This window comes from Pempheris klunzingeri, chromosome 14 (assembly GCF_042242105.1).
Source record: "Pempheris klunzingeri isolate RE-2024b chromosome 14, fPemKlu1.hap1, whole genome shotgun sequence".
Classification (NCBI taxonomy): Eukaryota; Metazoa; Chordata; class Actinopteri; order Acropomatiformes; family Pempheridae; genus Pempheris; species Pempheris klunzingeri.
The window spans coordinates 1824147-1842625 of record NC_092025.1 but is presented as its reverse complement, the minus strand read 5'-3'; the positions used below and the strand labels follow the sequence as shown (position 1 = coordinate 1842625).

General features: G+C 42.7%; 1 protein-coding gene across 2 annotated transcripts; it reads left to right on the top strand.

Annotated features, from left to right (window-relative positions):
* The first annotated feature begins 662 nt into the window (after positions 1 to 662).
* c14h21orf91 (chromosome 14 C21orf91 homolog) lies at positions 663 to 17492 on the top strand. 2 transcript variants are annotated; one of them, XM_070843438.1, is made up of 5 exons: positions 663 to 750; positions 2571 to 2704; positions 12400 to 12906; positions 14011 to 14073; positions 15123 to 17492. In XM_070843438.1, exons 2-5 carry the CDS (start codon positions 2578 to 2580, stop codon positions 15299 to 15301), a joined length of 876 nt encoding a protein of 291 aa, XP_070699539.1. In that variant the 5' UTR covers positions 663 to 750; positions 2571 to 2577; the 3' UTR covers positions 15302 to 17492. The 2 variants fall into 2 exon arrangements, with proteins under 2 accessions (XP_070699539.1, XP_070699540.1); XM_070843439.1 differs by having other exon boundaries at positions 688 to 750; positions 2574 to 2704.
* The last annotated feature ends 987 nt before the right edge of the window (positions 17493 to 18479 follow it).

Genomic DNA, 18479 nt, shown 5'->3' with positions numbered 1-18479 from the left:
CTTAATGAACTTAATGTGATGTAATCTATTAGTGGGTAATGGTGGGGGTCCAATAAGCGCCCCCACCTCGCTGTTAAAAGTACTTTAAACATGTTTTTTTCCCAAACTTTGGAGGATGTCTGCTAAAGTAATCACATACACCAATGGCACCCCTCAGGCTATTTGTTAATGATCCTCTCGATCTTTCGCGGGAATTTCCCACTGTGACTTCATGTGAAGGAGAATAAAAACAGAAAGTGCTGACGAGTCGTCTGAAACGAAAGTGTGAAGCCTCACACACTATTATCACCAAGCAGAAACACTTTTCTGTGTCTACTACACGTCTGTTACTCCTTGTTGTTGAAGCCAAAGCCAGAATTTGTCCCCTCTAATGGCAAAATGTTTTGATGACGCTTTGGGACGTACCTTGATTTAACCGTAGGGGTGTACTTACTGCTAGTGCTGTCAGAGGCGCCTTTTCTAATGAACGCAACTTATTTCCATGAAAGGAATTATGTGCGTTTGTTTACAAAAAATCAACATTTGTTGTTTTTACTTTTTGCTAGGGGCGGAGTAGTGTACGATTTAACTACAGGTAATTGTTGCCACCCCTGAAATAAAGTAGTGGGTGATTCCGCTGAGACTGGAGAGAGGCTCCTGTAGCTTCGGTGGAAGCGCCGTGACGCGCCGATGTTTGTGTGCTCACCGGGGCGAAGGAGAACCGAGGAGTCCACACACGGAAGGACTAGCTGTCTGAAGACACGCTCTCAGGTAGGCTGTTGTGGTGTCTTAGAAAGGCCGGTGGTGCCTTCGCTGTGTTGGGTGCTTCGCTGTTTAACAACGCCGAATAACGGTCACGAATCAGCCAGAGCGGAGTACTCGGAGGATGCCAGGGTGCTGCTAGCTTAACTTCTTGTTAGCAGGCGTTTGTTTAGCGGTGTGTGAGTGTGTGTGTGAGTGTGTGTGTGTGTGTGTGTGTAGACACTCGGTTTACTGGCAGCTGCCTGTAGCCGAACTATCATTTCACGGGCTGTAAGGCATCTAAAGTGCCGACAAGGAGAAAAATACGCAGTGGTGAAGGGTAATTATATAAGTGAATCCAAAGGAGTGAAAAGTGGAAATGGAAGTCCAGCTCTTGTTGCTATCACCACTAGTAAAGCTAAGTCTGGGCACTGTTACAGTGCCTTAACTTCAGGTGCTAAGATTTGGTGCAGCTCGTAGATGCGGATAATGTGACCTTCAGTACAGTTCAAGACCTCTTTGAAATGTTGTGGTCTCTCTGTGCTCTGTTCACTGTCTTGGATGGTTTCATGTTCTCATAAAAGCAGCAGGGAACATCTCAGTCTGACTCAGAACTGTTGTGGCCCGTGTCCATGACCTGTAGCATCACTAACACCATCACCCGGCATGTCACAGGCGCCACCAGGGGGGTTTTGTTTTTGAAACCTAGCTGCACGCCTGAATGAGTTTGTCTGTCTTTCTTTGTGCTTTTCATTTTGATTCAGAGCTTTGTCCTCTCATAGGTGCCACAGTGGAATTCATTTCCTCAAATGATGTCAGCAGCCTTCAGTACCTGTTTTTTAAATGTCATTGCATTTGGAAAAGTTGAATTCTCACGAGTAACATTGGACTCTCCAGTTTCTCAAATAAAAGCACTGTAGGTGCAAGAAATCGTACAGTGTGGCATATTCTGATTATTGATCGGACAAATGAGTGATGCCGATACCACAATATGGTCTCGTGCTTTATGATTTTGACACCACACTGAGACCAACATTACCAAAAGTCTTGTGGGGAAAGTTTATCTGAAGCACATGTTTATCTTTGAAACAGTTCTGCTTTCTGACAGTTCAGGCTGTTTGCCAGTTTATGGATGTTATACAGCAGAACCAGTGTCTCCATCTGATAGTTGTGAATTCATGTTGGTCTAAATGTTTGCCCTCACCATGACTTCAGCTGTACAGGTGTTCTAGTAAATAAGACAAGCGCTTTCGTTATTTGACATACTGTAATCCCACAATTAAGATGCAAACAGCTGTAACGAGTCTTTCACTCCTCTGAAGGTTTTGAGGTCAATCCCTCCTTTCTGTACATGCAACCTTAAATTTACCAAAGTTGTCATGCATACAAATTACAAGTTATAATGTTATGTTATGTCCAGTCTGAAACATATGCTCTTTTCCCAGATCGGTAACTGTTGTCTTATGATATGACTGCTAATGTTTGGACTGTTGTTCAGGTGTGGAGATGCCATCAGATTGTGTTTGACACCACGGGACCCAATAACATGTTGGCACAGTGATTAGAGAGAGGGTGCTTTGTTCAATCTGCTGTGTCAGCCACTGGATGTGTTTTATCAGCTTATGTGGTAATTTATCGATAACTTCACTGACTAAAAATACTTTTTTTTTTTTTTTTTAAACTGTAATCGGTACCAAAAATAGCATGAATCACCCCCACCCCCACAAAAAAAATGCATTTTTAATAAGTTTATTTGAAAGTGCGACCCAATTAGCAAAAAAGAGGTTGGTGGTTGGGCAAGCTCCAGAAATGTAACAATGTGCTCTCTTTTACTGGTTGTTTTTCCCCAGAAGCATCATGGATGAAGAGGAGCAGTTTGTGAACATTGATCTGAATGATGAAAATATCTGCAGTGTCTGCAAGCTAGAGACGGAAACAGGGACCTTATCTTTCTGCCATGTCTGCTTTGAACTCAGCATTGAAGGTAAGAAACAGGACGTGTGTGCACTAGAGTGAGGAGCAAACAGTGTGGTGTTGGGGTGAAAATTGAGCTCTTCACATTCAGCTAATATACTTAATATATTTGTGTTAGCTAATGTTTCAAAGCAATCAGCAGGCTACAGTATGCAGTGCAGCCCCTTAAGGATTATTTTTTTGAAGGCAACATGAGCTCTCCAGGCTTTTTAACTCCTGAACACACACACACACACACACACACACTCACGCTGTTGTCTCTCCGATGGGATTCAGAATTAAAATTCATCTTCATCTCCAGTAGTTTCTCTGTCAGTCTTATGTGGATAGATCAGCACTTGTCTTAGCCGTCAAGAGTCTCCAACATTTGGATCACTCAATAGATCACTTTTGCAGAAACATTGGGGTTAACTTTTTGATCATCAGCTCCCATCACAGCAAAAATGCACTTGCACTAGAGAGCTGAAACACAGCATCAGAACCTTTTGGATTCGCTGATGCCTCATATGATTGCCTTCCACAAGCACTTCTTTTATCCTCTCCAGGAACAGCGAATAAGATGTATGTGCGCGGTAATGGACCTGTAGGACAAAAGCCCTGACTAAAGCAGGCCACTGTAATTCTCCCGTTTGATGTGCCACTCTAACTCAAGAGCATGTGTTTGAAGTTTTTTCATCTCTTAATTAATGAGTGGCCTATTTGAAGAAGAATAGTGAATCAGAAGGGATTAGATATGCCTCTCATTCGGCACTCGTCTCGTACATCCACAAAGGCTCTTCTCTGCAATGGAGAAGTGGATGTGTTTATGTCTGCACTGTATGATTGTGTACGACTTGTAAAACATATGGCTGACTAAGAGCTCCCAGAATGATATATCATTGTGTAGACCGCAGGAGAAAATGCATATGCATGAAAGATTTATAGGTCCATTCTGTTGTGGTATAAGGGAACTGAGTGGGGGGGTATTGATTAATTGCTCTGTTTTCTGTGTGCTGTAAAAGAGTCCTCAGCCACAGCCCCAGACAAGCTTTGCTATAGAATAGTATTTAACGTAAAGTTGTGTTAGGAAGTGCTTGGAAACTCATTGCCCCTCATTGATCAGAAAAATAATGTGGGTATGGTAGAAGGATGCAGCCTGGGCTTGATGGATCTGTCTAATATGCAGCCATGCAGTACTGCTTAGTTTGACTGGGTTACACTTTGCTCCATCAGCAGCTGTGAGATGCTGTGCCATACTCTTGCATGTTTGAAATATAAGCACAGCTGTCAAGCTCACCTTTACATTTTCCTTTTGTTGCTCACGACCAACATATTCAGACGCATGGGTCACTCTGTGTCTTAAAGGGGATAATCCAACTTTTGACATGGTTTTCTATCTGGCGACATTCCACAAAGGCAGGGTTTGCATGTGTGGCTCAGTTAGGGTGTCCTTGCTTGCTCCATTTAATGTTTCAGCCAGAATGCTGTGTTCAGAAAGGGGGAAAAGTCAGCTGGGGTGTGAGTGTGTCCCCAAAGCTTAGACAAGACTAGGCATCCTTGGTGCTGCTTCTCAATCTGCATCAGTGCCATTGTGTTCGTCCAGGGCTACGGGGTTTGATGTAGCCTGTGTGTGGCAATGAGATGCTGTTATGTAACAGTTGGTTCTGTGGGGAGAAGAGGGGAGATTGCAGACATTCACGTGTTTCACATGCAGCTGAGCGTTTCATTGGTGGGAGGGGAGCTTGCCAAGCTGAATGTGGCTACTTTAGGCATGGCTGATTGGAAACTAAGGCCAAGCCATGTGCCTGCTAACTGCTCATGTAGACTTAATGGCACAGTCCTCATTCATCCTGTGCCATTCTTTTTTTTTTTTTTAAAGGAGAAGAGAGCAATGCACCGCACATGCAGACAGAGCGTACAAAAAATATGGAGGGAGGAATTAGCTCTCATCTCCCGTTAGGCACACAAACACACCCTCCTCGTGCCTTTCTCTCCTAAAGCTTATCATGCTATCTCGAGAGTGAATTGCTGCTGCTGAATATTCATTGCCTACTTGTTTTATGCTGGTTTTGAATATTTATTAGAAGCAATAGCAGCAGAATTGCTTTTTGTTTTAAAATCTGGAGAATATATTGCAGTGTAAGAATCACGGTTGTGTCAGACACAAAAGCACTCAGTATTTATTACATTCTACATGAAATGAGCTTGAACAAGAGTATCAGGTAAATTTACTAGAATCTCCTATCTATACCTATCCTATCTCCTGGAGGCCCCACGCTAGCCAGAATTGCAGCCTGCTGAAAATCCTCATACTGAGTACTCTCATAGTTGCTGACTAATTAATGAGAAACATTTGATTCATATGTAAATGTTGCAAAACATACCAAAATAAGATATTTGCATGTTGTAATTAAATTGCCATCGCCACACGCATGCAAGATGCCATGCAAATGAGCCGTCATGTGATTGGCAGGGGTAATGTACTGTGTAAGGCTGCTTGTAAAGAGACACAAAAGATTCATGCAGAACCAGAAATTAATTCAGTTTTCAGTTTCTTCTCACGTGAACAGGGTATATTTGGTTCACATACCCAGCATAATTGATGGGTGGTTGTTTTCGGTATTAAATCACATTTTTCTGAATGTCCTTGTGTCAACTGGCATCCCTTTGCATTAAAGAGGTAAAGATAAAAGATAAAAAAGATTTAGCATTGTACTTCCTTCCATCGAGGGGGCGCGCAGGAGACAAATTAAAGGAGTGGTGAAAATCTGAGCAGCACTAGCTGAAAATATCCTCTAGTGGAAGAGCTCCAAGAAGCTTTGTCGAGCTGCCGTCAAGCCAGCCACTGCTTGGATTTTGATCCATGTCTGTCCGCACTGTTACAGTAGTGGTCTCTCACCTTTTTGGCCACTCCAAGCACTGGTACCGTAACAGCATGGAACTGAACCAAAGTCAAGCTGCCTTAACTATTTTGTGTAGTTTTCTACAGGACATCCGATCCAAACCCCTTCACACTCAACGCTGCACTCCTTTAGGTCCTCAGCAATACACCCACCAAATGTGAAAGCTCAAATCCAATGAACAGTTCTCGAGAACATTGAAGAAAACACACACACACACACGTATAGTCAGATACAGACAAACAGAGATTCCTTCCTCCATAGTAAGATGGGCATGTTCAGACTTGTTATCTGCCGTCACATAGAGGATTCATACTTGGACATTACTGCACTCAAACCTAAGCACAAACAAGATCCACTAGTAATGAAAACTATTCATTGTATTCATTTCAATGGATTATACTGTATATGTATGAGCTTAGAGCAAGGCGCTTAAACACTTCGACGGTGCGGAATTGGATTTCACCAAAAGTTCGTCCCACATATCACCAGGTAAACAAGTATATGTGAAGGCTGTCTGTGGTAAAAGCATTGAGCGCAGTTCGAAGCAGGATGACTGTTCAGGAAGTGCAGCCTTTGTTGTTGCTCCAAGTGGTTGTTTCCTGAGGAAACTGTTTTGGCCTGTGTATGCTGGTTCCATCAAAAAGTACAGAATAGAAATTGTCTGTATTTATATATTTCTCAGGCTCTGCCTAACTGGGGATTTGTAGCTTTCAGACCTTGCTTTTCTCTTTTTTTACTGCACCATCTGAGCTGTGTACTACTCATGGGTGCACAGCCTTGAGCATCAACAAAATACAGCAGCGAACCAGAGAGCCACTGCAGTCGCCACACCAAAGCACAGAGTCTCCAGTTGTTGCTCATAGTCAGTGGAAGGGTTGTCTCTGTTTCAAGCTAAAGGAAATGGTCTCCCAGTGGCTGACAAAAGCCCTCTAATCAGAATGTGCACATTTATGCATTATATTTTTTCTAATGATTGTCAGATATGTAATTAAATGAAAGTAGGTAGTTGGTTTGCAACCACATATACTACACCTGATATACAAAAGTCAAATTAAAGGAATAGTTGAGCCCCCAGTTCAAAAGCTATGTCATCTATTTATACTCACATCAGTCAAAATGCCAACAAAAACAACAAAGGTTGTACGTTAACAAAACACAGCAAGTTAGCCGGCTCAGTTAGCTTTTAGCTCTCTGTCCTCTAAACATTCAATCCGTCAGAAATGGGCAAACAGCTTTACATATCCGGTAGTCTTTATATTAGGATATGATTGCTCAGTGCAGTGTAATTCAAGCCAGTCGGGCTTTTCTCAATGAAATGACTGTATTTTACATGACGAGCTGTGCTGAGAAACACCTGAGAGATGTGACTCCTTTATCGGTCTTCAGACAAGACGTCCGCTGAGCTGCCAGGTTCAGCTAAAGCCCAGCACCATTCCTGTATCTGCTCACATAATTCAGGTGGAATTTTTGCTGAGGCCTGGTAGTATCACCAGCTGGGTTGGAAGTGGAAAAACAGAAAATTCCTACAGCGAGAGGCTGGAATGACGCAGTTGGTGCTGATTCTGGTAGCTGCTCTACAGCAGCTATTGTAGCGCGCTCCTATAAACAGCTCATTCATTGTGGGTGAACTCTTCACCCTTGGGTGTAGAGAGGCTTAATAATGTTGCTGCCTGTGGTAGCTGTATGTTTGAACACAGTTGGCTTCCACTGATTCGCTGAGCCCATCTTTCTGAACCCTCTAATTTAGTACAATAATGCGTTGGTCATTGGTTTTAATAAATAGCTTCATTAGCCCCTCAAATATAAATAAACTGTCTCATGGGGTTGATTCTTTCTTGTCTGCAACAGTGATGTACATTAAGGATGGTAATGCCAGACAGCAGCCACATCAGCGGTATCTCTGTTACACTATCAATTTACCGAAGGCTTCATGGCATCTCCCCTGTAGGACACACCAGGGGAGGACAGGGGAGCATGATAGGGGTAGGAGGCTTCATTAACTAGAGCAGTGCTATTAACACATCATAAAGTACTGTGGACGAGCACTTGTCACATTAACTTGTTTCTTTATGCTTTCATGTATGAATCAGCATTAGTTTGTAATGAATTGCAAAGAGTTTCTTCCTAAATTACTAAAGTAACACTACCTCTTAACCTCAATGATTGCACAAGTTCTTCTTTCTAGTTTTATGTGTGACTCAGTGAAATCAGATTTATGATCTGGCTTGTCTACAGAAACAAGATGCTTTTTTGCCTTTTCCGTATCAGCAGAGTTTCTGTGTAATTTTGACAGCCTGGAACGCAGATACAAGGGGTGCCACATCGCTTTCCACTATAACTGGTTATAACAAGTCTCCAACTTGCTCTCAACAATGTCTTCATGACTCTGGGGAGATATGACTTAAAAACATACAGTATACAGTGCTCCAACCACTAAGGAATAAATGTGGCTGACTGTACTGTACAGTTGTTCGCAGCATCTGAAAGGCGCTGCAGGAAGGGCTTTCCTGAAATACAAGTGCATAATGTGCTGTATAGTATATCAAGTATTGATACAACAACCCCATTTTTATAACAGATTGATATCATGATTGACTTTTGTTATCATTCTTATCAGTCAAGTGAAACACTGGGAAGTGAGAGCTTAAATTACAGGATCTGGATGGACACATCAAAGATGATAGCCACTTGTTGTCAGAACAATTTTCATACAGTGTGGTGTTAAAGGATTCTCATTTTGTCCTTCGATTATCGGTCTGTAAACATGTTTGGTGTTTTATGGCCAGGACTGGGACCATGGACATCACTGTTGTGACTATTAGAAAGGAGTTTATTGTAACCATGCTGTCTCTTCCTCCACCCAAAGTACCTTTTCCCCTCACATACACCCAAAGGAGACTTTTTTTCATCTGTTTCTTGACTTTTTCTGTGCACATTGTGCAAATCATATATGACCAAGCCACATTGTTGGTTGCTAGCTATCCTCTTCCTGTCATGTATGTGCGGTGTCTTCCAGACTGAAGCAGATGCAACCACTATTGTTTGTATAAGTTTGGTTAGTGGGATTTGTTGCGATGGCAGATAGTCTCTGGGTACTTCTGTGGAAGCTCAGTGGGTTTTGAGTTCACGTGTCGTTGAGTTCAGTCTCTCACGTGAGCTCTGCGTATGTTGGTGTCCAAGTCGGCCTGTGCAGCTGCTGACGGCACATTCTTACAAGCTGTGCCATGCAGCTCTGTTTGACACCTCACCACCGATGACCTCTGTTCCACTTGACCCAGCTCCAGCTCTCAACCGTTCTTCTCCTCCGAAGTGTGTCAAGGATCAAATGTCCTTGTTTAGCACACACATACTGTCCAGAGCAAAACCAGAAGTCTGATGCCAGAGGCAAGACAAAACGTGTTACTTTGTCCATTATACTTGAATGTGAATTTTGCACTGCAGACATGCTGAAAGGCCACGACCACAGTTGAAACTTCATGCAGAGAACTAATTCCGTGACTGTGACCACAGGCCTGCCGAGTGGAAGTCTGTGTTAAAATTTGGGCAATACAGCGGCCACTAAATAGAGAGCAGGACTAGATCAAATAAAGGGATGTCATATCTCTGCAGCCTGAGGATTACTATGGCGCCGTGCTGGGAGCGTTCCCTTGGTTACTTTGCAATGGAGAATTATCCAACATAACAGGCATCGTTCTTCCTCAGAGCTTTGGAGCTGCTCCACTAGTTTCTAAACTCGTCTTTACCCAAATTCTTAAATTTCCCCTGTGACTAAAACTTGTGGCTTTTTTCTGGCTATTACACTCCTCAGAAAGGGTTTAAGTTCACCTGATGTAACCGTTCACTTAGTTTATATTTCAAACATAGTCACATGATTCCTGCTTTTGTTTTCTTTCACACCAGGGGTATTATTTCTTGTTTTAATCAACCCGGGACACTTGATTTCTGATTTGATCAAGGCTCTGGCTGTACTTATTCTAGTTGTGTATAACCATCTGTGTGAGCTCGCAGGCACAAGTGATTAACAGCTGAGAACCATGAATAACATCAAATACCATTTCTCCATCAGCATGTGTCTTAGTCTTGAGCTTAGTGAGCTTAGTCTTTGTTAGCTGTTTCACCGAAGGACAGGCTACCTTTGACTCCTCCTTCCTCACAAAAGAGCAGGAAAAAGCGAGACTATTGGTCATCGGTGTTGTTATGCCTAATGTCTCTAGCTGTCACAGCTGAACAATGTGGATTCGCCTCCAGTGAATAGTCTGTGTGTGTGCCGGCGCTTATGTGTACAGCCATGAAAGACAGTAGTGCTAAGCTGCTTAGCTGGAGTGAGGTCTTTGGCTGGTGGTGCACTGGCCTGGTTGTGGGCCAATGATTTTTCTGCTAGGCAAGTGGTGGTCGGTGTGTTTTTGTGGTAGTCCAAAGACTGAGACTGATCGGATTATAGCGTGGCTGTTTGATAGACAGAAAGCTTCCGCAGCTATTAGTAAAGCGCCTGGAGATTCATTGGCCATTCAGTAGGCATTATTCTCACACACGCCTCCCCTACCTGATATATATGTATATACAGTGGTCCCTCGTTTACTGCGGGGGTTACGTTCTAAAAATAACCCGCAATAGGCGAAATCCGTGAAGTAGTCAGCTTTATTTTTTTACAATTATTCTATATATTTTAAGGCTGTAAAACCCCTCACCATACAGTTTATACACTTTTCTCAGACAGGCATTAACATTTTCTCACATTTATCTCTTGTTTGACTTGTTTGTTTGTCTTGCAAACAGGCAGCACTTAAAAGTCACACTGCTAGCGATTGAACATTTATGTAAATTTGGCAAGCCGAACGCATTCTGTACTGTACAGAGACACGGCACGGAGGAGATTGATTGACATTGGTCTACAGTCACTTAGCCAATCAGGACGCAGAACACAATGCGCGTTCATACACTGTAAAAAAAAAAAGCATGCAAAATTGCACTAAAAAAATCCGCGAAACAGCGAGGCCGCGAAAGGTGAACCGCGTTATAGCGAGGGACTACTGTACTGGTGTTCCTGCACATCACTAATCCATTGTAAAGTCTTTCTAGGCACTCAGGTCAGAGCACAAATATGCACAAGCTAAGAATAGATCTCTGTGCATACTGTTGAGTAATGGTGTAAAACCTTCTATGTACTGAGGAATATAAGATCCAGTAATGCTGACTGTCCCATATTAGATGTGGAGTGTTTATCATTTCCTATGCCTGCAGGACCATAGCAAAGGACAGAAACGTTTTTAAGTAATTGTCCATACAACTGGTACTTTTTTTTCCCTTCGTTCTTTCTGTCAATATACTAGATCATCATACACTTGACTCAGCATGGATTAATGTTTTCTTACCAACTAATATGTAGACAAGTTACCTTGTCTTAGTTGTCCTGTGTTGTCATTGTGAAATGGAAATAATGTTGTTGGTACACTCATTTATGAGGCTTCTCTGTTCTGATATTATTCATATCTTGGCCTAAATGCAGTCCAAAACTGTCAAAACTACATCTGTATCACCGTGGAGGTTTTTAGATGGCAACAAATGAACTGCTTTTGTGTTTGCGAATATCTTGCATTGTTCAGGACCTGTCAGCTACAGGTTTTCAGTTACTGTCTCTATTGGAATTGGCCGTTACAGCCCTGTGTCAAAGGAAACCAGAAACTTTATAAAGGCCCTGCAGACCACACCAAACATTTGGCCTATGTGTTGGTGGTAATGACCTGTTGTTTCTTGTGCTCCTCTGTCTGTGGTTAAAGCGCTGACAGAGGCACGCCAGGTAAGCCTACCCTAGTGAGCTCTTCAATCTATGTGGCCAAGTGACTAATCTCCTCACCGCAGGTTCCAACACGTACGTCCGTTTGTGAGCGCAAGAGATGAGAGTGTGATCGCCTACATCTCACAGCCTACATTTCTCAGCAGTTTTCACTCTGTTTCTCTTTCACCTTCAGCTTCTCTTTGTTTATCAGGCTCTGTCCCATTTCACTCAGAGGTTATTTTCATTTTGGTCCACTTGCTTCGTGCTAATTTCCTCTGTGCATGCTAAAATGGTTACAGTGTGACCTGTTTTGACTGTATCCAGGAAACATTACTTCCTTATGGAGGTGCTAAGAATGTGTCTTAATTATAGAACATCAGCTCACATAGTGGAGTTGTTTTTTCCGCTTCCTTTCAGATGAGAATGGTTAGATTTTTGTATGTTTTGGACTTGGGTGCATCATCTGTTCAAACTGTCTCGCATGTGGATGCTCAGGACTTGTTTATGCTTTCAAACAGTATAAACTATAAGACAAAGTGGAGACTTTTGAAATAGTTTTTGCATCTTTCTTGCTGTTTGACAGGTTTATTGAAAAACAGGTATATTAATGTAAATGAAATGCTGCTTGATGCGGACAGAAACCACTCCATGCACCTTCCTCTCTTCTGTGGCTCAGTAAAAATGTTCCAAATATGCTCTATGTGTTTGCATTGAGACCTGGTTAATCTATCATCCCTGCTATCTCAACGCTCTACGGGCTAATCCACTGCACACTAAGCAGCTTTCACAGACAGATCGCGATAGGTCAATCTGCCAGTTTTAGCTTGCTTTCATACTGGTTTACTCTTATTTGCTGTGATAAGTTCAATAGGTCAGTTCTGCATTTCTCACTAACTGTTGAGATCACCGCTGTATTTCTTTCTAACTATGGATGAGGAATCCTGCATCGTGGAGTCGACTGTATTGTTGCACTTTGTTTGTGTGGCTGTTGCCTGTAGTTGTGTTTGACCTACTGACTCGTTGCTTAATGTGTGTGTGTGAATGCAGGTGTCTCCTCTGCTACCCTGTTGCACTCAAAGTCCCTGCGCGGCCACAGAGACTGCTTTGAGAAATGCCACCTCATCGCCAACCAGAAGCTGTCACGTTCCAAGGTCTCAAGAAGTGCCTATGAGGGCATGAAGCTGGCCCTCAGCCAGAAGCTGAGCCGCATCATCCAGTACGCCCAGAACAAAGACTCAGTCTCCTCCAACGGCCCCAGCAGACGGGGGGCCAAGCTTCTTTGTTACAGCCAGCAAGGTGACCGCAAGCTGCTTCCCCAGATGGACGCCCAGGTGCCCCGCTACACACCCTGCTGGGACACGGCCAAAACAACAGGGCTGCCCGATTACGCCATGGGGATGCTGGAGTGCCACACAGCGGAGGAGCTGGGGCTGCTGCAGGAGTCACAATCTGGTGTTTGGTCCAGCGAGGCCAGGAAGGGTCTGCACAGCCGGAACCAGCCGTCCGGAGGAGGACAGACGGACCACAGACAACAGGGCCACAGCAGAGATGAACGTGAGTACCCGCAACTTAACTTTTTGTACCTTTTTTGTTTTGTCAGTGTGTAATGGAAGCAGAAGGGCATGGTTTGATGATTTTTTTGGTTTTCTTTTGATGGAAGAATAGTGCAGACAATACGTGGCAGCACTTCTCTGCAGTTCTCCTCTCCTCTGTCTTAACTTGTTCAGTGTGATCTCTGATCTCTCTGAAATTTCAAAAACCTCAGAAACGGATTTCAAAGAAGGAAGTAGCCAAAACAGTAACACAGGAACAGAAGATACATTCTTACTTGGCCTGTCCTTCATCTTTCTCATTGCTGTAATCTCTCCAGAGGAATGTTAATTTTCCTATAACCTCGAGATACAGCGTGTCCTTTCTCGTGTCTCGTCACCACCAAAGCTGCTTATGACTACTGACTACTCTGAAGGTCTCTATTTAAAATTCTGTGCTTTTAAATGAAAAATGACAGGCATGTGATAGGCACACACACAGTTTGCTCTTGTTTATGTGCTGATCTCTACCTCAGCTCATCATAAAGCTCCAGTGCTTACTGTTTTGTATATCCTAAACCTGCAAAGGGACAGGAAACTAAAAAACTTCTGCAATTTTAGGTGATACGTGAATATATAAACAGCTTTTGTATTCTTTTGTTTACCAAGTAGTAGTATCGGTTGCAGTAATGATCATTTTTTATAGTATTCCTGTGTACAATTATAGAAAAGGTTAAAAAAAAAAAGGTAATGAACATATTAAAGAAACTGGTCATCCAAAACTATACAGAAACTGGTTTCCAGCACGTTACTAACTGAAGGAGCTAGCTTATTGATTTTATTTATTATTTGATAAATAATTATTTTACAATTACAACATCATCAAATAAAATAAACCAAAGCAGCTTCCAATGCCAGCAGCTGTGCTGTGACATTTAAAACGAGTGGTGACAGGGAAGGTTAGAAGCAACAAACGGCTGCCATCTACAAAGCATCTGTTCCCACATCTAAATGAGCTGTTGCATTCAGGCTCCAAAACAACCGAGCAACTCTACCCCATCTTCTAAATGTGTAGGTGCTGCATACATTTGGTGTGACACGCTCTAATTAAAACTGCTTTTTCTTTTAGTGACTAAAATGAATGTGGAGGAACTCCATCAGCTGAGCACCCAGCTACTGATGCAGATTCAAAGTAAGTCTGTTTCACTGGCATCCTGTGCTAAGTTGTGCAATACAACACTTTGAACACACCCTTTGATGTAAAGTTTACGTTATTAACAGTTTGAATTGTCAATATTTTAAACAGAATTGTCTTTGTCCTCTTCGATCAAGTAACGCTCGTCTCTAATAAATCCTCAAGAAGAAGTGTTTGAGCGTACATACCCAGGCTGAGTTTAGGCTCACACATTCAGGACATAAATAAAACAGTGTCTAATATAGACTGGAGGGCTCCTCTAGTCAACACATCATCTCTGTCCATGTGACCAGCTGTGTTGAACTGAGCAGTGTGGGGAGTGCTCGCTCATGCAAATCCTGCCTGTCTGTTCCCTCCATTCTTCATCACTAGGACCTATTGTTTGCTTCACACAGTAACCGCTCAGCTGCACACATCTCATCTCGTGCTAGTTTTATTTTTACCTCAGAAAGGCCAAGTACCCACTAGACCATGGGCCAGCTGATGGAGCACGGCCATTATAGAACATTGTTGTGACAGTTTTGACACACTCCCTAGTAATTGACACCCCAATCATCATTAAACATTGTTGATATTTTCATGCTCAGTGAGTGATCAAATTGACACCTGGCCATTGTCAAGATAGAAATGACATGATCTAGTGTGAGATGTCCTCTGAAGGGAAGGCCTGGCCTACCCAGTCTAATTCACCCGTCTGGACCAGGCAGGTTCACATACTTTCAGAACTCTACTCTGAACAGATGGGGAGGTCATTGTTCATCCTAAATTATTAAGGAGGGCCACAAATGCCCAGCATTTTATGATCTCCAGTACTAGTTATGTTAGAAATGTTTGCATGTCCATAAAGTTATTTTAATAAGTGCTCCTCAGCTGCATAACACTGACGTCCCTGATGTGTGGGGTGTCTTCAGCATCTTCTGTCCGGTTGTCTTTGCTCTCCGCTCTTTTAGTCATCTAGATTATTGATTTCCTTTATCTCACTTGTTTGTCTGTGTGTGAGAATGAGATTGCTGATTCCCGTTTTTTGCCTCTGTCCCCCTCCACAGAGGTCTTTGAGGAGCTGACCGTGGCCGTGCAGGAAAAGGACTCGTTGGCGTCGGAGCTGCACGTGCGTCACATTGCCATCGAGCAGCTCTTTAAGAACTGTGCCAAGCTGCCCTGGCTGCACATCAGCAGGGCCGGAGTGAAGGCCAGCAGCAGCAGCAGCAGCAGCCCTGTGGAGTGAGACGCAGTGTGCTGGGTGGAAGCTACAAGCACTTCACCATGCTGGCTGCAGCGAGGCTGAAAAAGCCTTTATGTACACTGAGTGACTTTTATGACACTAACGTGACGTCGAGTTGTTGGATCTGCATTAGAGAAGCTTTAAGGTCTGGTTGCAGTGATGATGCAAGGATTAATCATGGTTTGCAGTTTAAAACTGGTCTGGCTTGTGACCTGAATTCTTGTGGCCCAACTCATGTACCCAGGATGCATGTTAATGTGAGGTGGAACTGGACTCCTGGCCCCGGTACACAATTAGGACTTATCTGTCATGATTTACCTTAACACAGACTGATTAACGGTGTGTCTGTATCATTTTACAGAAATGACTGCTGTTGATTTTATTGTCTTTGGTTTAGTCTGCTGTCTACACTTTTCTCCATTTCTCAGTATGTCAGACGTGGATATTCAAACATGGGTTTTAGCACTGCTCACCACTCCCTATGTTATCTGATGGTTTCCAGTATTTGGTGGGTTACAGTATTTTAGAACATGGCTCAGGTGAATACATGCGTATGAGTTGGACGGTGTGTACCACATTCATACCATCAGGCACTGCCAGCAGGAGTGTTTGACCACTGTTCTAATGTAAAGGATCAACAAGGTTTAACTGCTTTTCCCCGCAGCTGCCCAAATCGAACATAATAACTTGTGAAAACTGTGGTCCTCTGAAATATTTACCATTTTGTAGATCAGATAGAGTCAGCAGCTGTGGGCTACATCTGCTGGGAAAGTTGAACTTAGGAATGGAAAATTGTGGCACAAAAAAATGGAACATATTGAAATAAGTTCAAGTGGAATCTGGAAAAGAGATGCAATATCAATGCAACAAACACAAATCAGAGTGTGAAAGTTGGCCAGCGGTGGTGACTATTTTGGGAGTGAGCATCAAGCATCAAGTGGAGATATCAGTTAATACACCCTCTCCATGGCTCAAAGGTTTATATGTTTTGTTTTTAAATTCAAAACTTTTTAGTAACTATTATTGCTGGCGAGATTTACTTGATATTTAGTGCAGAGCTGTTTTTATCTGTCGTATAGCTGTCGAGCACAAGTCACATGTACGGCTATACACTGAAGCACTATGGGACGACGGAGGCTTAAACTATTGGAAAAGAAATGCAGCTGCCAAACCAAAGTCTGTATTTGTTCTGTTGGACACCTGAACTGGAAGCATTTGTCTTAAATTCCATTAACGGAGGAAGATGCAATACCAAACAGATTTAAAACTGATGTGGCTTAGTGTGTGTTACTGAACCACAGGTTTTTACTCAAAAGTGTCGATGTGGAAATGATTAGTTCTCAAGTCCAAGCGGCATGTGTGTTATGATTTGTTTGCTGTATTGAAGTGTGAGAGCTAAGTTGATGTCACAGCAATACAAACAGGATAGTTCAGTCTACTGTGCCTCTGGAGGTCCCTGACTTTTGAACAAGAGGAGACAAAGAAGGACGGAGGGGAGGTTTTACAGTCAGCGATTTAAGCCTGCAGTTTTGGTTAGTTTATTATTCAGGAACCCTATGCAAGAAAGAGACTAACAAATCAGAAGCCTTATTAAATAGAAAATATCTCAAAGAATATTGGTTATCTGAGTTTTCCTCAGAGGAGGTCACAGAGCTCCTGGAGTATAATAAGCTGGAGAAGGACGAGGTTAGAATCAGATTGATGTTTTGAAAAACCCAGCATTGTTGGTGTATATCTTTTGCTCTCTCTTTGTAAGAGATTAAATGTATTCGACCCCTTTTTAGGGTTTAAAGATAATTTTAAACTTTTATCTTGGTTTCATTTGGACAACTGTGTTCAGTGTGCTTGAGTGGTTGAGACTTTTAGGATTACTGGTCCTTCATGCAGATTTTTAGTCCTTCAGTCTTCTAAGTTGTGTGTTTTTTATTTGTGTTTTAATTATGAATGCTGTGTATTTTGTACAGTGTGGAAACATGCCTGGGCCCATGCCTGTGCTCAGCAGAAAATTCAGTCTGCCTGGTTTTGGTTGTCTATCTTGGCGGCGTCATTATCATCAAACAAACCTGTTACACTTCCAGCTCCTTCCTTGACTTGACTCTTTGTTCATTTGTTTTCTAACATTGAACAAGGCTGCATTTGTGTTGTGTGATGTTTTACATTCTATTTATACACAGGCTATGTGATTTGTGCTTAAGTGAGGATTTGTATTATTTTGTAAAATATTTCAATAAAATAAAGTTATTTTTACTACATACTGTGATGTGTTGGTGTTTTCCCACTTGTGCCCACAGGTGCAGGGACTAAGGCGGCAGCTATCGTTGGTGTGGGGGCATTACTAATATTCCCATTGTTATTAAGGTGAATAAATATATCATATTGTTATTATTGTAAAGGCCAATAAAGAGCGAGAGGCAGCTCCTCAAGATTTGGTTGCAACCTCTGTTCAATAATACTCCACTATGAAAACCTAACCATAACATGTCTGTGTCACAAGCAGACAGATCAGCTGATCAGCCATTCTTCACTTCTCTAATGGCTGATAAACAAAACACGTGTTCACATTAGTTTCTAGTAAACTGCATGAAGTGAAGTGTTCTTTATACAGTCATGCATGAATGTGGTACTCCGACTGATCCCAGTGGCAGCAGAAAAATGACCGCCCAGCCTGTCACATTGTGCGGTAGGTGGAGGTGGGGCGCCCCCCTGTGGACAACACGCGTGATGATCCAAATGTTCAGCTTTATTTCCGGGAAAAACACACACACTGTGTCACGTGGTAACCTTCACGAGGCTCGAATCGCCTCTGACGTCATATTTCTCGCCATTTACAGTAACAAGTAATTGTGAGGACGACATTTGCTCAGGTGCTCCCAGTATGTCTCGTATAAAAACTCATTACTTTAGAAAATCATGAAGAGTTAGGAAAGGATCACGAGGCTTGAACGACTTCCCAACAGTTAAACCAGAAGAGAGTTTATTACCTGAGTGACAAACACTAACACTGGGCCATCTTACAAACCTTTTACTGCAGTGTGAGCTTGGGAGCACTATTTCCACTCTTCCTGTTGAGATTACAACTCTGGATGCAACAAACACACACATGCCTGCCGATATGAGTCACAACAGTGCTGTGACTCACTCATTGACGAGCACACGCTCGACCAATGAATGCGCTGTATTG

Bases quoted from the DNA above. Each gene is read 5' to 3' on its own strand.
- c14h21orf91 (XM_070843438.1), top strand. From the start codon at position 2,578: ATGGATGAAGAGGAGCAGTTTGTGAACATTGATCTGAATGATGAAAAT. The intron at 12,907-14,010 runs GTGAGTACCCGC...TTTTTCTTTTAG, and splicing joins GGGCCACAGCAGAGATGAAC to TGACTAAAATGAATGTGGAG. The intron at 14,074-15,122 runs GTAAGTCTGTTT...CCCCCTCCACAG, and splicing joins GCTACTGATGCAGATTCAAA to AGGTCTTTGAGGAGCTGACC.